The 19,081-nt window shown below is 33.1% G+C and overlaps 5 protein-coding genes across 6 annotated transcripts in view; 4 read left to right on the forward strand and 1 right to left on the reverse strand.

Annotated features, from left to right (window-relative positions):
* The first annotated feature begins 1,099 nt into the window (after positions 1 to 1,099).
* Positions 1,100 to 3,402, forward strand: LOC106776335. Its single transcript, XM_014663759.2, has one exon. It carries the CDS (start codon positions 2,048 to 2,050, stop codon positions 3,230 to 3,232), a length of 1,185 nt encoding a protein of 394 aa, XP_014519245.1. The 5' UTR covers positions 1,100 to 2,047; the 3' UTR covers positions 3,233 to 3,402.
* Positions 3,403 to 6,667: 3,265 nt separating this feature from the next.
* LOC106776403 lies at positions 6,668 to 8,319 on the forward strand. Its single transcript, XM_014663851.2, has 2 exons — positions 6,668 to 7,040; positions 7,188 to 8,319. Exons 1-2 carry the CDS (start codon positions 6,721 to 6,723, stop codon positions 8,059 to 8,061), a joined length of 1,194 nt encoding a protein of 397 aa, XP_014519337.1. The 5' UTR covers positions 6,668 to 6,720; the 3' UTR covers positions 8,062 to 8,319.
* A 1,881-nt stretch (positions 8,320 to 10,200) lies between these two features.
* LOC106776852 lies at positions 10,201 to 12,076 on the forward strand. The gene is made up of 2 exons (XM_014664320.2): positions 10,201 to 10,615; positions 10,986 to 12,076. The coding sequence occupies exons 1-2, from the start codon at positions 10,278 to 10,280 to the stop codon at positions 11,830 to 11,832; spliced, it is 1,185 nt and encodes a 394-aa protein (XP_014519806.1). The 5' UTR covers positions 10,201 to 10,277; the 3' UTR covers positions 11,833 to 12,076.
* Positions 12,077 to 12,205: 129 nt separating this feature from the next.
* Positions 12,206 to 13,805, reverse strand: LOC106777317. Its single transcript, XM_014664890.2, has 2 exons — positions 13,345 to 13,805; positions 12,206 to 13,136 (listed from the first exon to the last, which is right to left on the reverse strand). Exons 1-2 carry the CDS (start codon positions 13,635 to 13,637, stop codon positions 12,275 to 12,277), a joined length of 1,155 nt encoding a protein of 384 aa, XP_014520376.1. The 5' UTR covers positions 13,638 to 13,805; the 3' UTR covers positions 12,206 to 12,274.
* Positions 13,806 to 17,995: 4,190 nt separating this feature from the next.
* Positions 17,996 to 19,081, forward strand: part of LOC106777768 (importin-9) — a 31,454-nt gene continuing 30,368 nt past the window's right edge. For both annotated transcript variants that reach the window (XM_014665511.2, XM_014665510.2), the window contains exons 1-2: positions 17,996 to 18,271; positions 18,984 to 19,045. In XM_014665511.2, the coding sequence (XP_014520997.1) occupies positions 18,160 to 18,271; positions 18,984 to 19,045 (174 nt within the window). In that variant the 5' untranslated portion in view covers positions 17,996 to 18,159. The remainder of the gene's footprint in view (positions 18,272 to 18,983; positions 19,046 to 19,081) is intronic.

Genomic DNA, 19,081 nt, shown 5'->3' on the forward strand with positions numbered 1-19,081 from the left:
TTAAGGCAATATTCCTTTCTGCTTTCACTTTTTTAACTGGTAAAATATCTTGTTATAAATGTTTTTTAATTTATTATTCGCACATTGCTAGTATAGAATTTTTTTACAGTGTTAATCGATCAAAAAATATTTTAGAAGTACCTTTTTAACTAGTTATTGAAAAATATTAATTCTACCATCTACAATAATTTGTGTTATAAAAAAAGATAGTTAACACTCAGTGTACTTCAACCACTTTTTTTTATTATTATTATTTTCAACTCTTTTCATATATGTTTCCTATTTGCAATTAAATATGCACCTATCAAAATAAAAAAAAAGAAATAAGTTCTTGTCAAATACTTTTTGTAGCAATAAATATAGTGATTAGAGTGATCTCTGTCCATCCAACTTTTTATGGAATTGATATTACACATTTGAAGTCCAAATGGGCCATAGAAATAGATACTCCTCCCAAAAGAAAAATTATGGTGATGCAATAATAATGGTAATAAATTAACAAGTAAATGACACAATTAATTTAACAACTACAATACCTTTTGTAGTTTATTGTTCTTTAAAAAATGGTGCCTCTTTCTTCCACTTCCCACATGCAAAGCTCTTATGATGGTGATACCAAAGGGGTAACTTGCTTTGCTCCTACCACCAAACAGTCCTTATGTGGAAAAGACAACATAGAGAATTGAATGAATACGGCACGCCAAACCTCTCTCATCTCTTGCCAAACAATCATGGATCAACCTACTCTCTTGCCTCAATGAAGGAAGTTTATGGAAAAAATTACGAACATTAATAAGATCAGAGTCTAATCACATAAGAGATTGATATTACTCTTTATTCAAACTAAAGAAAATGTGTTAATAGTTTTTTATCTTCAGATAATGTTCTATTTTTCATTTTTATCCAATATTAAATTTGAATTTATACTTAGATTTTCAACGTTAATCTCGATCGACTTTTAAGAAATGTAAATAACTTTTATGTATGATATCAATTTAAAAAGTTAAATAAAAATGTATTTAAATTATTCTAATGATGAATAATTTATGTCTAAGTGAGTTATAATGTTGTAAATGAATTTGAGGAAAGAAAATAGAAGATGATATAGCAGTTGTGAATGTTAATGAGAGTGAGAGAGAGGTGTAAGGTAGAACTGTCGGTGGGACACGTGGTTATGATCGAGGAGGAAGGGACATATATTTGTGAAAGAGTATGGTTTGGGTAGAAATGAATAGAATAGAATAAAAAGAAGGAATGATGGTAGGGAGCAAAAAAGAGAGTGGAGAAATGAATATGCGTGCCACACTCATGTTACTATGAAGGGTTGCTTTCTGAAACCACTAATCCAAGGGGACACATGCAAAGTGGGTATTGGGGGTAGGATTTATTGTCAAACCTCTATGCCAATGGCATGAAAAAGTCAAGGGAAGAGGGAAACTCCTTGGGAAAATGCTGTTGACAGTTCATATGAAAGATTGATGGGTTTCAATACCCGATGATTCCAATGCACTTTTTTCTTTTAATTTGGTTAGAGAGTGTTTGAAGTGGCACTTCAAAGTGTGTACGGTGGGGAATGCAGACATAGTGTTTGATATGCACACTCAAACAAACAAGCATACACTCATATTTATCACCATATGCAATGCATGCAAGTGTAGCAAGTGATGAAAAGAGTTTGTTCACTTGTTCACTCAATTTTGCTGTTTCAGTCTCTTCCCTACATAATAATGCCTGCAGGAGCTAGTGCTTTATTTTTTCTTTTCTTTTCTTGCATCACCCTTTTTCTCTTCCATCCTATCACTGTTTTTCCTGCAAAGAAAACGTAAAGGAAACGCCTCTGTGCTTCCTCTCTCTCTCTCTCTCACTCACTCTAAACATCACCTTTTATTCATTCACATTCAAATTATCTACTTTTTACTCATAGCTTCAAAGGGGAAGCTGCTTCTACAAGCCAAGTATTTGGTCCCTTCTCTTGTTTTTCTCTTTCTTTCATAGAGCTTAGCTCCTTGCCATTTTTCACTTTACTTTTGAGGCTCCATCTGAAGCCATGAAGGAGAGGAACAAAGGTGTGGAAGCTTACGCCAATGACATGGATTGCTACTACTACTCTACCTCTGAACTCCCATGTAAGAAACATCCTTCTTCATCTTCTGTTGGTATATGTGCTTATTGTCTCAAGGACCGTTTGGTTAAGCTTGTGTGTTCTGACTGTGGAGAGCAAAGGCTTTCTTCTTGTTCTTGCTCTGATGAGATGACCTCCCACCGCAATTCGTGCACTGTTGAGGTGGGAAGCGTTGGAAGGGTATCTTTTCTCATTGAGAATGAGAAGAATGAGAAGAACGAGACTCCGGTTCTTCAGCATTTGAATCCCAACAAGGCCAAAGATAAGGATGAGGAGGTTGTGGTGTTGAGGAGGAGCAGCAGCAGCTGTGTTGAGATCAAGAGGCATGGTGGGTTTTGGAGAATTGGGAAGTTGTTTAGGAAGAAAAAGGAGAAGGATTGTGGGAGAAGTGTTGTTGGGTTTGATGATAGGAATGAGATGTGGATGGTGGATCAAGGGGGTGTGTCTAGGTCCAGGTCACTGTGCAGCTTCAGAGGGGGAGGGCTATTTGGATCTGAGGATGGTGGGGATTCAGTGCTGTCAGGTGCCAGAAGCTCAATTTCTGCAGCAAGAAGTTCTGGGGTTAATGGGGGTTTGATGTTGGAATCTGGGAGAAGAAGTGGATACAGTGAAGCTGAGCCAAGAAGGAGTGGTTTTGATGGGGAGAGGAGGGATTTCTTGTTTGATTATGAAAGTGGCAATGATCTCAGTCTCAAGGGTGGTGGAAAGAAGATGGATGGTGATGCAGGGTTCTATGGGGCAAATAGGCGTGTGTTTTCACTAAGGGAGAGTGATTTCAAAGGCATGGATGAGTCTAGCTTTATTGACTTGAAGCTTGATTACTCAGCAGAATCCAAGCATGAGTTTTCTGCTGCAAAGATGAGCAACCTTGGTGATGCCTTCTCTTCTTTTAGAGGTGGCAATTTCATGGCACATGATGGGGGAGGTTCTTATGGGAGCTTGGTAGGGGATGGAGTTTTAACCAATGGAGGGTCATGTAGAATCACTGTTAATGACAGAGGAATCAAAAGGGGAAGGAAAAGCATGAAGGGTTGGAGGTGGATTTTCAGATACCATTCAAATTGGGGAAGCTCAAGGAAAAGAGATGAACATTTCATGTTCAAAGCCTGATATAGTAAGTAGCATCATCAAAAATACATATGAAAAACATCTTCCTGGTAGCTTCATAAGGGTAGTCTTAGTCTGTGGTTTAAATTGTCTGTAGTTTGGTCATTAGCCATTATCTTTCATATGTACTAATGTTTTTTCAGTAAATGAGGAAACTTCATACTTCTTGAGAAGGTCGTTGCCAAATATTTCTTATTCCACAACCAAACATTAAGAAGAAGCAAAGGAAAGTTCCTGCCAAGCCAACATTACTAATAGTCTTTAATTGTAAAAGAAAGAGCCAAAAACCAATCCTGGTCACAAAATTTTCAATGTAGAAAAGTATGCAGTAGGGTAACGTAATAGATATATGATTGCACTCTCTACAACCTAAGTGGTTGCCAAATTTGACACTTGACCTGTTGCTATCACATATCCATATGATGTACATCTCCAATGCATTTATTTAACCAACCCTTCACCCATTACTGTGGCAACAACTTATCTTTAAAGGTAACTGATCTGCATTATTGAAAGAAAGGGCCAGGAAACTCAGATGTGGGGATTCTCTTTTGACTCCTTGTTGCAACTTTACTAATCTTTTGTATAAACACAAACAACTATTTGAATTCTTTACTTTATTTTTGATATTATGTTTCTCTTCAATTTTCAAAATACATTAATATTAATATATTTTAAAACATTTACATAGAACTTAGACTCAAAGAACACATCTTCATAATAGCCAATTGTTTTATAATTATGGCATTGTTAGAAATTATTCATCATTGAAGTTAGATTAATTTGCTTCATATTTTTATCTTACCTTAACTGTATAGAGATTTATTAATTTAACATTGCAAAATTACTATTATCACTTAAAATAACATAATCAATTAACTATTATAAAATTACTCTAATTATAAACATTAACTTTTAAAATATACAAAATTCTATTTTGTTAGAAAAATGTATAACAATTCACTATTCAAATTTACTAACATATACTCATATTATAAAATTTAGCAATATATAATGACAACTATGTTAAAATTTAACAATTAATTAAATTATTTATAAAATAATCATTATAAATTTTAACTATCATCAAATTCATTTTTATCATCAATAGCATTACAAATTTAAATAATCATCTCAATTTTAATAGTAACTTATAAAATTTTCAAATTCTCGGAATTAATTAAATCTCATTATATTATAATCTAATTATGGACTACCATAATTGAAAACTTATGACCTTTATTATAATTATTTATTTATTAAAATTTTCCAAATTATATATATTCAATTATAATGCAATATCATTTTTAAAACAAGCATAATTTTCTATTTTCATTTTTTTATCAATATCCCTGTACCGTATGGGCCAGATGGCATCACAGAGATGACAAGCTAAATCTTGACTGTATCAGTCTAGTTCTATCTGATGTCCCCCGCAAGGATGTCTGTGCACCTCGTTCGACACTGTGTGGACATCCACCCACTAGCAACGAACTAACCTTATCTATATCGTTCCATCACATCTATGAGCACGACCATCATAAAGAGACCGCTCGATCGATGAAGTAAGGTCAAATCAATGAGAGCAAGATTAAGGTAAAAACATAATTAGTGGCATTGGGCCAACATTGGGCCGTGATTAAGATTTTGCTAATCAAGGGTGCACGACAAAAACTATAAATAAAGGTCAAAAGTGGAAGGTAGTTGGGTTACATTTACTCTGCATTAACTTCTGTTCTTTCTTTCTCTCTATCTCTAGATTGATCCGTATATTGACTTGAGTGATCTGTATATTGACTTGAGTAACTCATGTTTTTTGGATATGAGACGTAAGAGCGTGGAGGAAGAAGAAAGTCTTTTTTATTCCCACTTTGTCCTTCTAAAATCTTGATTACTCGAATATTCATTAATAATTTTTAATATAAAATTCATTTATAATGCCACGTCATTAATACTTAAACGGCGTTAACGATTTTTAATGAAAGAGACTGCTTCAAATTAACAGTTCTGAGGACTCAATTGGAAAAGTTTAAAAGAAGAGGACCAAAATGGAAGAACGAAAATAAGAACTAAATAGTTTAAACCTTATTTATTTTTAGACATGTTTTAAATTTTCAGCTTATTAAAAGTAACCCCATCTTCACGAATATTCTAAAATTATTTCAAATTTTAAAATCTGTTCTAACTTTACCACAAAAAAATTGAAGGTAAATTTTAATTGATAAAAATTACGCATTGATCACTTAAAAAGGATACGGATGAAAAAATTGGTTAGCCGTAATCGATTCTCCAAAGAGTTAGAAAAAATGAAACTTCGTAAGTTCTTTCTCAACTGGTTTTTGAACGTGAATATCATGATGTGGTATTCATTATTAAAGTTAATTTTTATTTTTTCTAATGTATTTAAAAAAAAAAAGGTCACGGGCTTCCTAAGCAAGAGAATTTCAAGTGGTATTTGCTAAACCAAACCAAAGTCCTTGTCTTTATACTATCAACCATAGTTCCAAACATAACACAGAAGATCCTTGTTTATTATCATTAAAAAAATTGACTAGGAATCGAAAGACAGCATGAATCGACCAAACAAATAAATCCTACAAAACATATCTAACATTGGCAAATTTGTGTAGGAAAATGATTTTTTAACAATTTTTTTACAATATTTACGTGAGAGATGTGATTAATTCATCTTAAATATACAAAACAATGAAATAATAGCATATAATTTATTGTTAAAAGATTATTAAAAAATGTTGTTAATATTTTATGGTCATTTTTAATAGCCTTTCTAATATTAGAATATATATATGTTTTAATTTTATTCTAACATTTTGAATATTTTTATTTTTCTTTTTAAAAATAAATTAATGGAACATTTTCAGTTAAATTTATTATGTTTAACCATATTAGTACTATAATATATTACATTAGTTATTTCTATCATGCATGCCTTTTATCAAAAATCCAGTGTGATAGAATAATACACAATATTTGTTGGTAAAATTAAATGAAATTATCTGAGAAAAAGAATCATTAAATTAAATCACTTATATATATATATATATATATATATATATATATATATATATATATATATATATATATATATATTTAAAGAATGGTCCAATCTCTTCAAACTTGACATCTCAGCAGTCTACACTAATCCCCAAATCCTCCCTTTGCATCCTTTTAGGCAGAAACTTCCGAATAGCCAAAGCCAACAAGACTGACCAAAATGGACCCTTTCACGCCCACTTCCCAGCAGGATAATTTATTGTCCAGTGGGTCCCACATCTTCAAAATCCCATATACCAAAACAAAAAAAAAAAGTATTTTTCTTCAGCAACTTGGTCAATTGAACACGTTTACTAAATTTGTTCATTGACCATATCAAAATAAAATTTCATCTCATACATATAAATAAGTAGATCTGTACATCCTTCAATATCCTCATTGAACAAGCTGTTCTTGGAAGGAAGAAAGAACAGAGAATGTATGTGACTAGGCCTTTATCTCTGTTTAAGAAGTCTTCAGATGCTCTGTCATTGCCTCCACCAGAAGGTCCCAATTCTGGCATTTTGGTGATCCAAGATGAAGAGATTGAGCCAACCTCTTGTTTTGGGTTAGGAGAATTTCATGAGCTGAAGGAGTTGCCTTTCCCTCAAAATTTAAACCTTGAGTTGTTCTATAGATCAGGTATTTCACTCAATAGAACCACTCATTACCACCATGTTGCCTTCATCCCAGTTCTCAACCAGCCACTCTCTTCCAACAAATACTATGTCATAAATCTAAATGGGAAGAAAAGAGGGTAAGCCTAAGCTTTCATTTCAATAAGCAAGTTAGATTTTCCTTGATGAGGGTGATTCTATTCTAATGCAAATTTGAGAATTTATCTTCTTGATATGTTTTATGTTAAGGATTATACTGATGTAATAATTTGCATTTGGTTGTGCAGGGAAGCGTATATTAACTCAAAGGAGGAGGATTTGGACACATTCTGTTTCTACAATGCTGTAACTGATGTACCTCTGCATCAAATAGATGTGAGTGACGCATATCAGGAGTTTGAGATATATCCTAGAAGAAGTAAAGTTACTTTCAGGAGTGGTTTTTCAGCTAAATCTGTTGCCCCAGATGGATACCCTCCAAGATTTTTGAGCAGAAGGTGGAAAGTGAGTGCTTCAAGTGGTTCAAGTGATTCAAGTCTAAGCGAAGCATCAGGGGTGAATGAGGCCCTCCGTGGCAGCAAGCCAGAATTCAAATTCTCCTTAGCAAAAAGGAGTTCAGACAGCGTTGTTGTGGGAAAATGGTACTGCCCCTTCATGTTTATCAAGGAAGGAACTCACAGAACATTGAAGGAAGAAATGAGAAAGTCGATGTTTTATGAAATGACACTGGAGCAGAAATGGGAGAAAATATTTTCATGCAAGAACCAGAATGAAGTGGAAAAGACTGTAGTTGTGGATGCTGTGGTTCAAAAGGAACTGGTTGTAATTGCTGGGTGGGAAGCTGTGATGGATGAAATGGATATTGCTGAAGGTTTTCTGTGGTTCCATAGTTTGAACAATGTGGGAGAAAAGAGAAGTGTGGGATTGAACAGTGCAGTGGTTGAGAGAATGAAGTGGGAGCAGGAAAGAGCAGGGTGGAATGGAGGAAAAGAGAAGGAAATTAGAGTGAAGAAAGTGGAAGAATTTAAGGGGACTAAGAGGTGGAAGGAATTTGGTTGTTATGTGTTGGTAGAGACTTTTGTACTAAAAGCATTGGATGGAACCACATTACTCACCTATGCTTTCAAACACCATGATGAACTTAGGAGTAAATGGGAATGAAAACTTTTGTTATTGGTTTAATTTCAAACAGCTTGCCAAACTCACCCATATCTGTGTAGAATGACTGTCAATTTTTGTGAGATTTTGTTCACTAAGTTTGTTCATTCATTTAGTTTCATTGTAATCATTTCTATATTGCTTACAGATTGTATGGATAAACCATGATATTTTCTCCATATCTATATTGGACCATGAGCCTCAACCATATGTAGAGTCACAAACTTGAAAAACGGAATACAGGGCACTTCTTCCTGCTTCCCCATTTTCTCTTCCTACACCCCTAAAATCTTATATTCCAATTTTAGCCTTATAAAATTTATACTAGAGAACGAAAAGTTAATCTTGTTACCTTCTTCGTTGAACAGTTGCTTCAAATCTCCTTCTTTTCTTTACCTTCTTCCGATGCGGTGGGATATGTAGCATTTGAGGTGTTTAAGTTGGTTATGGATTGCGTAATCCAAAATGTGTTACCGAATCCGAAAATATGATTTAGAATAAACTTTTTTGTATGCATTATGTTATAGGAAATTCTAGACCTTATATGAACTAGTTAACTTTTTTGTAACAATAGTATCAAATATAGACAATTTCAGTTACAATTTCAAGTATGAGTTTAAATTTTATATTGAGTAGAAATAAAAAAAGTAGAATATCATATAAGTTCAAAATTCATTAACTCGTTATTTTATAGTTTTAAATAAGAAGTGTTGTCAATCCTTTGAACTCAGTATTAGATTTGTCTTGGTGACCTGCGGTACGAAGAGATACTTATAATTTTGATTGAGAGTCAAAGATCTATTAACCTATTGTCTTAAAATTTTAGATAAAAAATTATGTCAATCTCTTATATAATTGAATTCATGTCTTATTAATATTGTGTTTTCATATTATTTTATAGGTTTTGACAATCCTATCATTATCTTATTTTTTTTTTCTTGGAGAGGAATACTTGAAACTTAGAATTTATATTGACATCTCCAAGAAAAGAAAAGAGTTCCATTCTCACTCTACAATAATTTGTTATGACATGGAAAAAAGTTTCATTGAGTTTCACTATACACATGGTTCAAGGTGTTCTCAAACTATAATATTCATGTATTCATACTCTTAAATTGTTTTTGTAGTCAATATTGTTTATATTAAAAAGCAACTTATATCTCTTAAAATATGTTAAATACGACGAAACATATTTTATCATTTTTTGTTAATAAATTATTAATTTTTATTAACTGTTTTTCACACTTATGAGGTTATAAAGAGCGTCTAAACCCAAAGACTTAAGTGTTTTTTGAAGTTTCTCCATATAATTAATGATTTATACATTTGATTTTATTAATATCTTTTCGCTCTTAACTAATAAACTTTTTTTGTTTCTCTTTTATAAGATTGTTTTCTAATGGACTCATTTTGTTTTCTTTGCTACATAACAAAAATTTGAAAAATAATTTAAGCTTATATTTTATTTCTGCATATTAATTATTTAGAAATAATATTAAAAAAGTATTACTATTACATATACATTTATTATTATTAATTACATAATCAATTTATAAATAAGTTTGAATAAGATATTAAACCAATTTGTTTAAACTTAAGTATTGATCAAATAATTAACTTTTAAAATAACCATTTATTTAAGTACGTATAATTTGTTTAAAGTGGAAAATTTCTCACTTTTAAATTTAGCAAATTAGATAAATACACAAAAAGCAAAAATATGTTTATTTTATGAGAAGAGCACCTACTTTATAAAATATGCACTAATAAACTCATTCATAATATTTGATATATAAGATGAATTACATAATATTATTTTTTGCATATGTTATATTTTAAACATAAACTATAAACTATATCAGAATACCAATGTTGGTGTGTTCGATATTCATATTTGATTACGTGTTTCGTAGCAAATAACTTGGCAGCTCAGAATTTCTGTCTGCAATGTGTCATCTTTGTAGCATACAAGGTTAGAATGTCACCTATTCCAGTATAATCTAAATCCAAATGCAGAAACCGAACAGAATATCTCTCCAGCTTGCAACAGATAAACATTATCACATTTCACTTTTCCTGATAACACTTAGAATCTAGAAATTTAGCATATATATATATATATATATATATATATATATGCATATTCATAAGAAGCAAAGATTGAGTTTGTAACTAAGATTGAATTATAAGGAAATACATCAGAAATATCAGAGAGAAAAATGTATGTGACAAGACCATTTTCTATGTACAAGAGGAACCCTGAGGTTCTTTCAGATCCTCCATTGGGACCAAATTCAGGTTATCTTGTAATATGGGATGAACCCACATCTTACAGTTGTTTCGGATTATGTGAAGACCCAGAAATCAAGAATCTTCCTTTTCCTCAGGACAAGAACTTAATCATCACAGACACATACACCAGCCATGCAGCTCAACAAAATAACCCTCCCAACCAAACCATCACATACTGGGACAAGGTCTTGTTCATCCCAGTATTGAATCAGCCACTGTCTTCAAACCGCTACTACGCCATAAGAAGGGACGGTAATTATCAAGGGTATGGATCATATTTTTCTATATCAGTACCTTGATATGGTTTTTAACTTTTAGATTACATAATATGTCAAATTTGAAAACTTCATCTTCCAATCGAAGTATCTAGCTTCCAATAACTTCAATATTATATATATATCTATTTTTTATCCAATTTGTGTGTTAAGGTGTTTTGACATTTATTCTTTTCAGCTTTTGGAAGTATTATGTACATATGAACTTATGATGTAATCTTGTTTTGTTTTTTTCTTAAACATTCATTTGACTGTGTCTGAACCAAAATATCTGCCATGTTGTAATAATTTCTTGTTTTAAAGAGATTTAAGAAAACAGAAGCAGGATTTCTTTATATGTAATCTCTACGTGAATTTCAGCGAAGCAAGCACAAGTTCAAAGGAAGGAGAAAAAGCTACTTGTTTCTGTTTCCGCTTTGTCAAAGATGTTGAACCAAGACCTTTGGTTCCCTCTGATGATTATCAGAAGGTTGAAATAACCAATAAGCATAACGGTTTTCATGCAAAGTCTGTTGCCCCAGATGGAATTCCTCCTGACTTCTTGAGGAGTAAAGGTTGGCGTGTAAAGGCTAGCACTCCCCACAATTACCATTTGGATGAAGCTTTAGGCTCCAATGACTGTTTACGGTCCAAGCTTCCGGATTTCAACTTCCCATTGTCTAATGATAGTTCTGAATCAGTGGTAGTTGGAAAGTGGTACTGCCCTTTTATGTTTTTGAAGGAAAGAATGAGACTAAAGGAGCAGATGGAAAGGTCATTGTTCTATGAGGTCACACTAGAGCAAAGATGGGAAAAAATATTTTCAAAGGAAGTTGCAAATAGTGAAGATAGTGTGCTTGTTGAAGTTGTGATTCAGACAGAAGTTGTGAAGGTTGCAGGAAGGGATGCTGTTTGGGATGAAAGTGGGGTGGTTGAGAAGGTGCTGTGGTTTAAGAGTGTTGATGAAGTTGGAAGAGAGATGAGTGTTGGACTGAGTTTGGAAGTGGTGGAGAGAATGAAATGGGAGCAGAAAAGAGTTGGGTGGAAAGCAAGTAATGGAAGGCAAGAGAGTGTGATGAGAGTAGAGGAGTTTAGAGGAATGAACAAGTGGGAGAAATTTGGTTGTTATATGCTGGTAGAGACTTTTGTTTTTAAGAGAATGGATGGAAGTTTGGTTCTGACTTATGATTTCAGGCATCCACATCAAATTATGTGCAAATGGGAATGAGAGTTATTACAATCTAGTTACTATGTGATTGTTTTGGAATGCAAAGCTAGAACAAGGGGAAATACTTCACCTTCCCATATGCTTTGAAGATATGTATGCTTTGTAAATATTTTGTGTGTAATTTTACTTTTAAAAGCAAGTTTGGCCTTTTCAGTTAGGACATATAGCAGATAATGTAAGCTTTATGTAGAATGTATAATCTTCCATTAGCTTATAATTATGAATGAGTGAATGTTATAATCTTCATATTGGCATGGTCACTTTTCTCTTGGATCTTGATATATCTGGCCCAACATGATGCATATAAGATTTTGTTCTCATGGGCTATCTGATTTGCTTTCCCTTAGTCAACATTAAATAACATTACAACTGAAATATGCAGAAAAGAAAAACAAGAACTAACCAAACATTAAATAACACAAATATGCAGAAAAGAAATCAATCACTCCCATTTGCACCTAATTTGATGTTTGTGTCTGAATTCGTAAGATAACACCAATCTGCTATCCATTGCCTTCAATATAAAACTTTCTACCAGCACGTAGCAACCAAATTTCACCCACTTGTTAATTGTTCCTTCAAACTTCTCCACTCTTTCCACTCTCACTTGCCTTTCATTCCCTGCAATCCACCCAACTCTTTCTTGCTCCCATTTCATACCATTAACAATTTCCAAACTCAGTCCAACACTTCTTTCAGAGGTTCCATCGCCAAAACTCCTAAACCACACCACTTTCTCATTGTCAACACCATGCTCATCCCAAACAGCTTCCTTTCCTGCAACCTTGGCAACTTCTGTTTGAACAACAACATCTATAAACACAGCATGGTTCTCACCACTGTGTTCATTGTTTTCCTTGGAAAATATCTTTTCCCATCTTTGCTCGAGTGTCAACTCATAGAACACTGACTTCTTCATCTGCTCCTTCAGTCTTATTCCTTCCTTCACAAACATAAAAGGGCAGTACCACTTTCCAACAACCACTGATTGAGACCTATCATTGGATAGTGGGAAGTTAACATCAGGAAGCTTGGCACGCAAGGAATCATTGGCGCCTAAAGCTTCACGTAAATGGTAATTGCTGGGAGTCCTACCATAAGCTGTCCACCCTTTATTCCTCAACAAACCAGCAGGAATTCCGTCTGAGGCAACAGACTTTGCCTGGAAACCGTAACTCTTTTTGATGATTTCAACCTGCTGATAAACATCAGAGGGATCCAAAGGTCTTGATTTAACATCGCGGACAAAACTGCAACATAAACAGGTTCCCATGTCCTCTTCCTTTGAACTTGTGCTAGCTTCACTGAAATCAATTCAAGAATCAAAAGAATGCGGAACTATTAGAACAATTACAAATTTCAAGTTTAAGAGATGAATATTATCCAAAATGTTCTGATTTATTGTGTTTGGGAAACACTTATCCTGAAACCAGTTATGTTGTTAAAATTTTGTGTTCTAAAAAGCGTCCTTTGAAGTTTAACTGAAATAAAGAAAGTGATAATAATTCATACCCTTGATGCTTCCCCCTCTTTCTTATCACATAGTAACGGTTTGATGACAGTGGTTGATTCAAGACTGGAACAAACAAGGCTTCTTCATCATCACTTCCATAGTTGATGGTTAAATTTTTGTCCTGAGGAAAGGGAAGATCCCAGATAGTAGGGTCCTTGCACAAACCAAAACATGAGTATGTCTGAGCTTCTTCATCAAAGATTACAAGATAACCTGAATTTGGTCCTTCAGGAGGCTCTGAAAGAGCACCAGGGTTCCTTTTGTACATGGAAAGGGGTCTTGTCACATACATTTTCTTCTCACTCTCCAATCTTTTTCAGCAGCTCAACAACTCATACATACCAATAGTTCATTGTTTTGGTGTCATATATATATACGTCTGTACCAAAATCAATTCATTGACTTACTCAAAGAGCCTCTGGATAGTCTTTATACGAAAGGTATATTCACCTAGAATGTTTGCCGACAAATAAATATTTAATTATGAAAAATATTTTTTTAACAATTTTTTTTATAAAAAATTGTTAAAATATTATGATTCTTTAATTATTATATATGTGGTTATCCATCTAATATAAAAAGCATTGCCTTCTTATCACGGTAATGTAAAAAAATAGTTTGAACTTTGAAAGGACTATTATCAATTCATTGATTAGATAAAAGCGTGTGGATGAGCTTTCAGGAATGGGTCAATATAGTATTAGTATGTTCATTGGTATGTTCCTATATAATATTTTATATGCACAATATCCAAATATTGAATGTATCGGAAGCTAATATAAAACTGTTAATTGAATAAATAAATGTAAAACACAATTAATCATAAGAAAAGGTTAAAGTATTTTTTTAGATGATTTAAAAAGTCTTCAGAAAGAAGCATTTTGGCGTTTGATATATTAAAAGAAAAAGAATACGAAAAGAACTTAACGCATAAAGTATTTGACAAACTATATGTAAAATGTTGGAAAAATGAAGAGTAAAAGTTATGGATTAATTAAATTTGAGTTAAAAATGAGTCACTTCAATCTATTTTTTTTTAATCAGAAATTTTCTAATCTTATTTAATTAATTAATCACGGATTAATATGTTTGATAAATTAATTCACCAATATTTTGTTCTCTTAATTTATTTTGTAGGTTTATTACTGTACAAAGATGGTTAATGTATTATAAAGTTTAAATAAAAGTCACAATATTCTTTGTACAATAAATACTTCCAAAATTTCAAGCAATATAAAACAAAAACAAAAATATAATCGATAATTACTTAGATCAAATTTATGATGGAATGTAAAAAATGTAAAAACAAAATAAATTAAGCCTATGGAATGAGTTGTCCCAAATTTTAATATTTTTAGTCTCACAGTGTTAAGTGTAGCAATATTTAATGCCAAATACAACTCTTACAATTTAAACATTTAGAAAAGAAATATTAATTTTTATTCACATTGTGAATAATGGGAAAATAAAAGAGAAGACAATAGTAATTACATATCCAATTCAATATTTTCTTTTTCATGTAATTCAATTTGCAAATCTTTAATCAATTGGCCATAATCAAATTCAAAATATGAGGAAAAAAAAAATATGTATGAACTCTGTCATTAGCATTTTCATTATCATTTCTACGACCTCCTCCTCCGGAATGTCTTTCAGGGACAGAAGCTTCCCTTGATAAATATCTCTTCTTACGTCAAAACCAACACCCTCAACAAATATGTTTAAAAGGAAAGGAACCTATCTAAATGTCTTCTGAAAGTCCAAGGTATGCTCATCAACTATAGCTTTTTCCATCTACGTGGACGTGTTGGCCTTGTACCTTTGTCTTCATGGTATCCCTTTCATTGTGAGCATCTTGACAAGCCGTGTTAAGATGCTTATTATGAGCTGTGTATTATATATGTTCGGGAGAGGTGAGTGACTGATCGGTCGAGGATGAAGGTGGAATGTGTGGTCGGGGAAGATGGTTGATTGATCGGTTAGAACGAAGACCGAAGGGGGGTGACCAGTCATGGGAGGAGTGTAGACGACGTCAAAGGATGGCTAGTAATACTAAGGAGCGAGTATTGCAGGAAAGGAAACTTACATGTGGCGGTTATAATAAGGGATGAATCTTACAGAGCAAGATGCAACTATCACAAGAAGTTATAATGCCCATTATTGGGCAAATACAGACATGTTAAACCAGGTATTTACCTTTGATCGATCATACATACTTTACTCTAGTTGTGACCTTGCTTATTTGAGCGTTGGAGTGCTAACTTGCAGGTCACGACCGTTCGGTGTGGAGAAAGATATTTGTGATCAACGTTGGAAGAGAGTCAGAAGGAAGCGGATCTTGAAGAGTGTTAGGTCTCGGATCCCATACAGAAACATGAGCCAACAACTTTGCGTTATCCTTTTTCAATAGCTTGATCGTGGCGGTATTCTCATAATTAGTTTTCACAAGTTCTTCATTCTTTGTTTGGAGTTCACGACCAGCCTAGCGAACTTCTGCTATGGTGCTCTCAAAGTTAGCAACCAAAGCGACCACTTTTACATGCTTCTTTTTCATTTGAGAGTGAGCAGTTATCTCCTCTTCTAGCTTAGCTTTAAACTAGCCTCTTCATCTTGAGATTCTTTCAGCACGATATTAAGCTTACCTTTATCCAAAGCATAGGCTAGATACCAGTTCACTACTACCGTTCGACAAACTGGTTCCAGAAAGGCATCGATCAACTGTTGATCCGACATATTTTGAACTATTCTATCCTCGTCTTTGGTCAGATTGAAGTCTATCTTGTGGCCCACACAGAAGGCGGAGCTCCAACTACCGGCTGAAAGCGAATGACGAGGAGCTTTGGTACTCTTGCCTTTATTGGCAGCATCGCCCTTATCAGTATGCTGGCCACCTTTCCTTTTTCTGGTAAAAGGACAATCTTCAATAACAATCATTTCCGGCAGCGCTTGCATTTATGAGGGGTAATTGATACGACTGAAAATAGTATGAGCCGTAGGATCACATTTAATCTTGCGATCTTTCTCGCGAGACTTTGCAATTGCCTTAAAGGCGGGAAATCCAAATAATTATCTAAAGGTGCTAGGTCCTCATCCGATGGTGCACAATAACGAGTCTTAACCCGAATGCTTATCATAAGTCCTATAGTTAACCTTTCTTTGATCTGAATGGTTAACTAAAACTTGAGAGGAATATGTATGGTATATGATTTACATCGAGCAGTTAAAAAAATGAACCATTCGGCCTATATGTTGTGATGAATAAAGTAAATCGTTTTATCTATAGTGAGTCGTAATTGGTTAGAGTTATTGATATTGGGTCATAACAAGACCGGTGCCTGAATTATGGTTAATGAGTTAATAATTTAATTGGATCAATAATCTGGTTATTAGCAAAATAATAATAAAATGATTCAAGATATTTATAATAGATAACAGTTTCTAAATAATAAACTCAAAAAAAGATAAGTTGATATTATATCCATTTAACAAACAACCTATAAATGTAAGATTAAACCACAAAGGTAAGTATTTTGAACTAAAGACTGAACTTTCGATTGTAAGTAGAAGTTTTCTAACACAAATCTAACTTGAAGGTCAGAATGCTTTTTATATGTTCTCACTCTCCAATATAAAGATGAAGACAATCACAACGATAAAAGTAATCTTTAGAACAACTTAAATACAATAAAATTTGAATACAAATAATTCACCTTAACCCATTATGGAAAAAGTTTCCACACTTTTCTAATTATTTACTCCTACAAAACAAACAAATTCAATCTAGCTACGTCCCAAAACAAATTGAAGTCCTGCTCATGTAAGTAACAATTTTTCCATCAATGAAATTAAGGTGTGGACAAGATAACCATTATATCACATCACTCAATTAATTGTCACACTAATTAACAAAATTTTTAACAATTTTAATTGAAAAATTTAAATTTTTTAAAGATTTAATAAATCAAACAAATTTATTAGATTTAATTGAAAGTTTTCAAAATTTATTAAGAACTCTTAATTAAGTCTTATTATTATTAATAATAATATTTTATTACTCTCATAATTTTTATTATCATTATTATTATTTATTCGTTATGATATAGGTTGATAACTTATTTTTCTGATCTAATTTAGTATTTACCACATCAAATTTTTAAGAGAGCTAAATCTTGCCTACCAAACCCTGAATTTGATTTATTTCCACCCTAATTAAGGATAAATTTGACATGTTAGTGAAGTTTACTTTTAACAGTACAAATTATATTAATTCCCATGTCATAAAAGTAGTGGAAAACTGTTTATCAATACATTATTATTAAACTATTAAAGTAGTTTATTGATTTGAAGTTAATATTATTACAAATATATGCTTAATATTTAATATATTAAACATTTAAATCATAAAATGAAATTAAATTCCTTTGTTTAAACTAACATTTTGGCTATAAATAAAATGAAAGATTAACATATGCACAAAGCAACAACTAAAAAAATTTAATTTATGCCACTGCAGTTTATATAAATTTAATATTTTATATTATTTTCACTTATTAAAAGAATATATAGACAAAAATAATTGTTAATATATAAAACATTGAATTCATGATTTTTCACCTTAAATTAAGAGCTAACTATTGTTGAAAGGGACGAATAGAGATCCACAAGGCAGCGACTAACAAAATTTCATTTCTGCCACTGCTCAATAGGCTTCTTTTATCCTTCTTCAGCAGAGCGGGAAAAAGCAGCCGAGTGAAGTGGCAAGCAGCGCAAACCACTAACGTCGCCGTTCCATCGTGCTTTAGGGTTTTCCGTTAATGGATCAAGATCAGCAATGGCTACTCAATTGTTTGTCTGCCACACTCGACCCCAACCCTGAGGTTCGATGTTTCGCCGAAGCATCCCTCGATCAGGCCTCTCGCCAACCAGGTTTTGTTTATCGTTTTAATTTTCATCTTCTGCAACCTAATTGAATGCGGATTTTGCTCTGTGGTGTGAAAACCTTATGGAGTGTCTAGGTTGGACTGTTTTTGTTTTCTTTTCTTTTCGAAGACAAGAGCCATTGTGGTGGGTTGTTTGTTAGATGTTATGCTTGCTGTTTATGTGGTGTGGTGGTAGCGTGGGAGTGAGTGTTTTTCAGTTGAGGACTTGAGGGGGTAACGGGTTTGGGAAATTGAGTTTGTTTGACAATGCCGTTGTTTTTTTTTTTTGTTAGTTTTTAGTGTGTGACTAACATGATGAGGGGAGGAGTGGTTTATGGTATTTAGAGGGTGGAGGCATCTGCATAACCATGTAACAAGGAAATGAGGATAGTCACTGGGGTGGTAGCTTGTTGAGCGTGAACTTATGACAATGATATTATGCCTCAATCTTGTATTGGCTTGAAAGTTGTCATTCGTAAATGGAAGTTGTATTTTCTTACTTAAACGGGACTTGTATGCTTCATTGATTTTAGTGAAACATGTTTTTTGTTTGGCTTTATCTACTTTTGTAATATGTATATATTTCTTTAGCTTGGCCATGGAGATGAAGAACATAACTTGGGGTGCTCATTCACTACTGTTTTTATTTGACAAAAATTCTCAATGCCGCTCAATCATGATTTTTCTATGTTAATTTCGAATGTTAAATTGCCCTGAAGGTTTTGGCAGTGCATTATCAAAAGTTACTGCAAACAAGGAGCTCGCGGTGGGACTGCGTCAGATATCCTATTTCATAATGATCATATGTTCTGCATTT

Source organism: Vigna radiata, chromosome 11 (assembly GCF_000741045.1).
Source record: "Vigna radiata var. radiata cultivar VC1973A chromosome 11, Vradiata_ver6, whole genome shotgun sequence".
In the NCBI taxonomy this organism is placed as follows: domain Eukaryota; kingdom Viridiplantae; phylum Streptophyta; class Magnoliopsida; order Fabales; family Fabaceae; genus Vigna; species Vigna radiata.

What these genes read in the sequence shown, in the direction of transcription:
- LOC106776335 (XM_014663759.2), top strand. Translation starts at nt 2,048, where the DNA reads ATGAAGGAGAGGAACAAAGGTGTGGAAGCTTACGCCAATGACATGGAT.
- LOC106776403 (XM_014663851.2), top strand. Translation starts at nt 6,721, where the DNA reads ATGTATGTGACTAGGCCTTTATCTCTGTTTAAGAAGTCTTCAGATGCT. An exon ending in CTAAATGGGAAGAAAAGAGG is followed by an intron (nt 7,041 to 7,187) that starts GTAAGCCTAAGC and finishes TTGGTTGTGCAG; the next exon opens with GGAAGCGTATATTAACTCAA.
- LOC106776852 (XM_014664320.2), top strand. Translation starts at nt 10,278, where the DNA reads ATGTATGTGACAAGACCATTTTCTATGTACAAGAGGAACCCTGAGGTT. An exon ending in AGGGACGGTAATTATCAAGG is followed by an intron (nt 10,616 to 10,985) that starts GTATGGATCATA and finishes CGTGAATTTCAG; the next exon opens with CGAAGCAAGCACAAGTTCAA.
- LOC106777317 (XM_014664890.2), bottom strand. Translation starts at nt 13,637, where the DNA reads ATGTATGTGACAAGACCCCTTTCCATGTACAAAAGGAACCCTGGTGCT. An exon ending in AAGAGGGGGAAGCATCAAGG is followed by an intron (nt 13,137 to 13,344) that starts GTATGAATTATT and finishes AATTGATTTCAG; the next exon opens with TGAAGCTAGCACAAGTTCAA.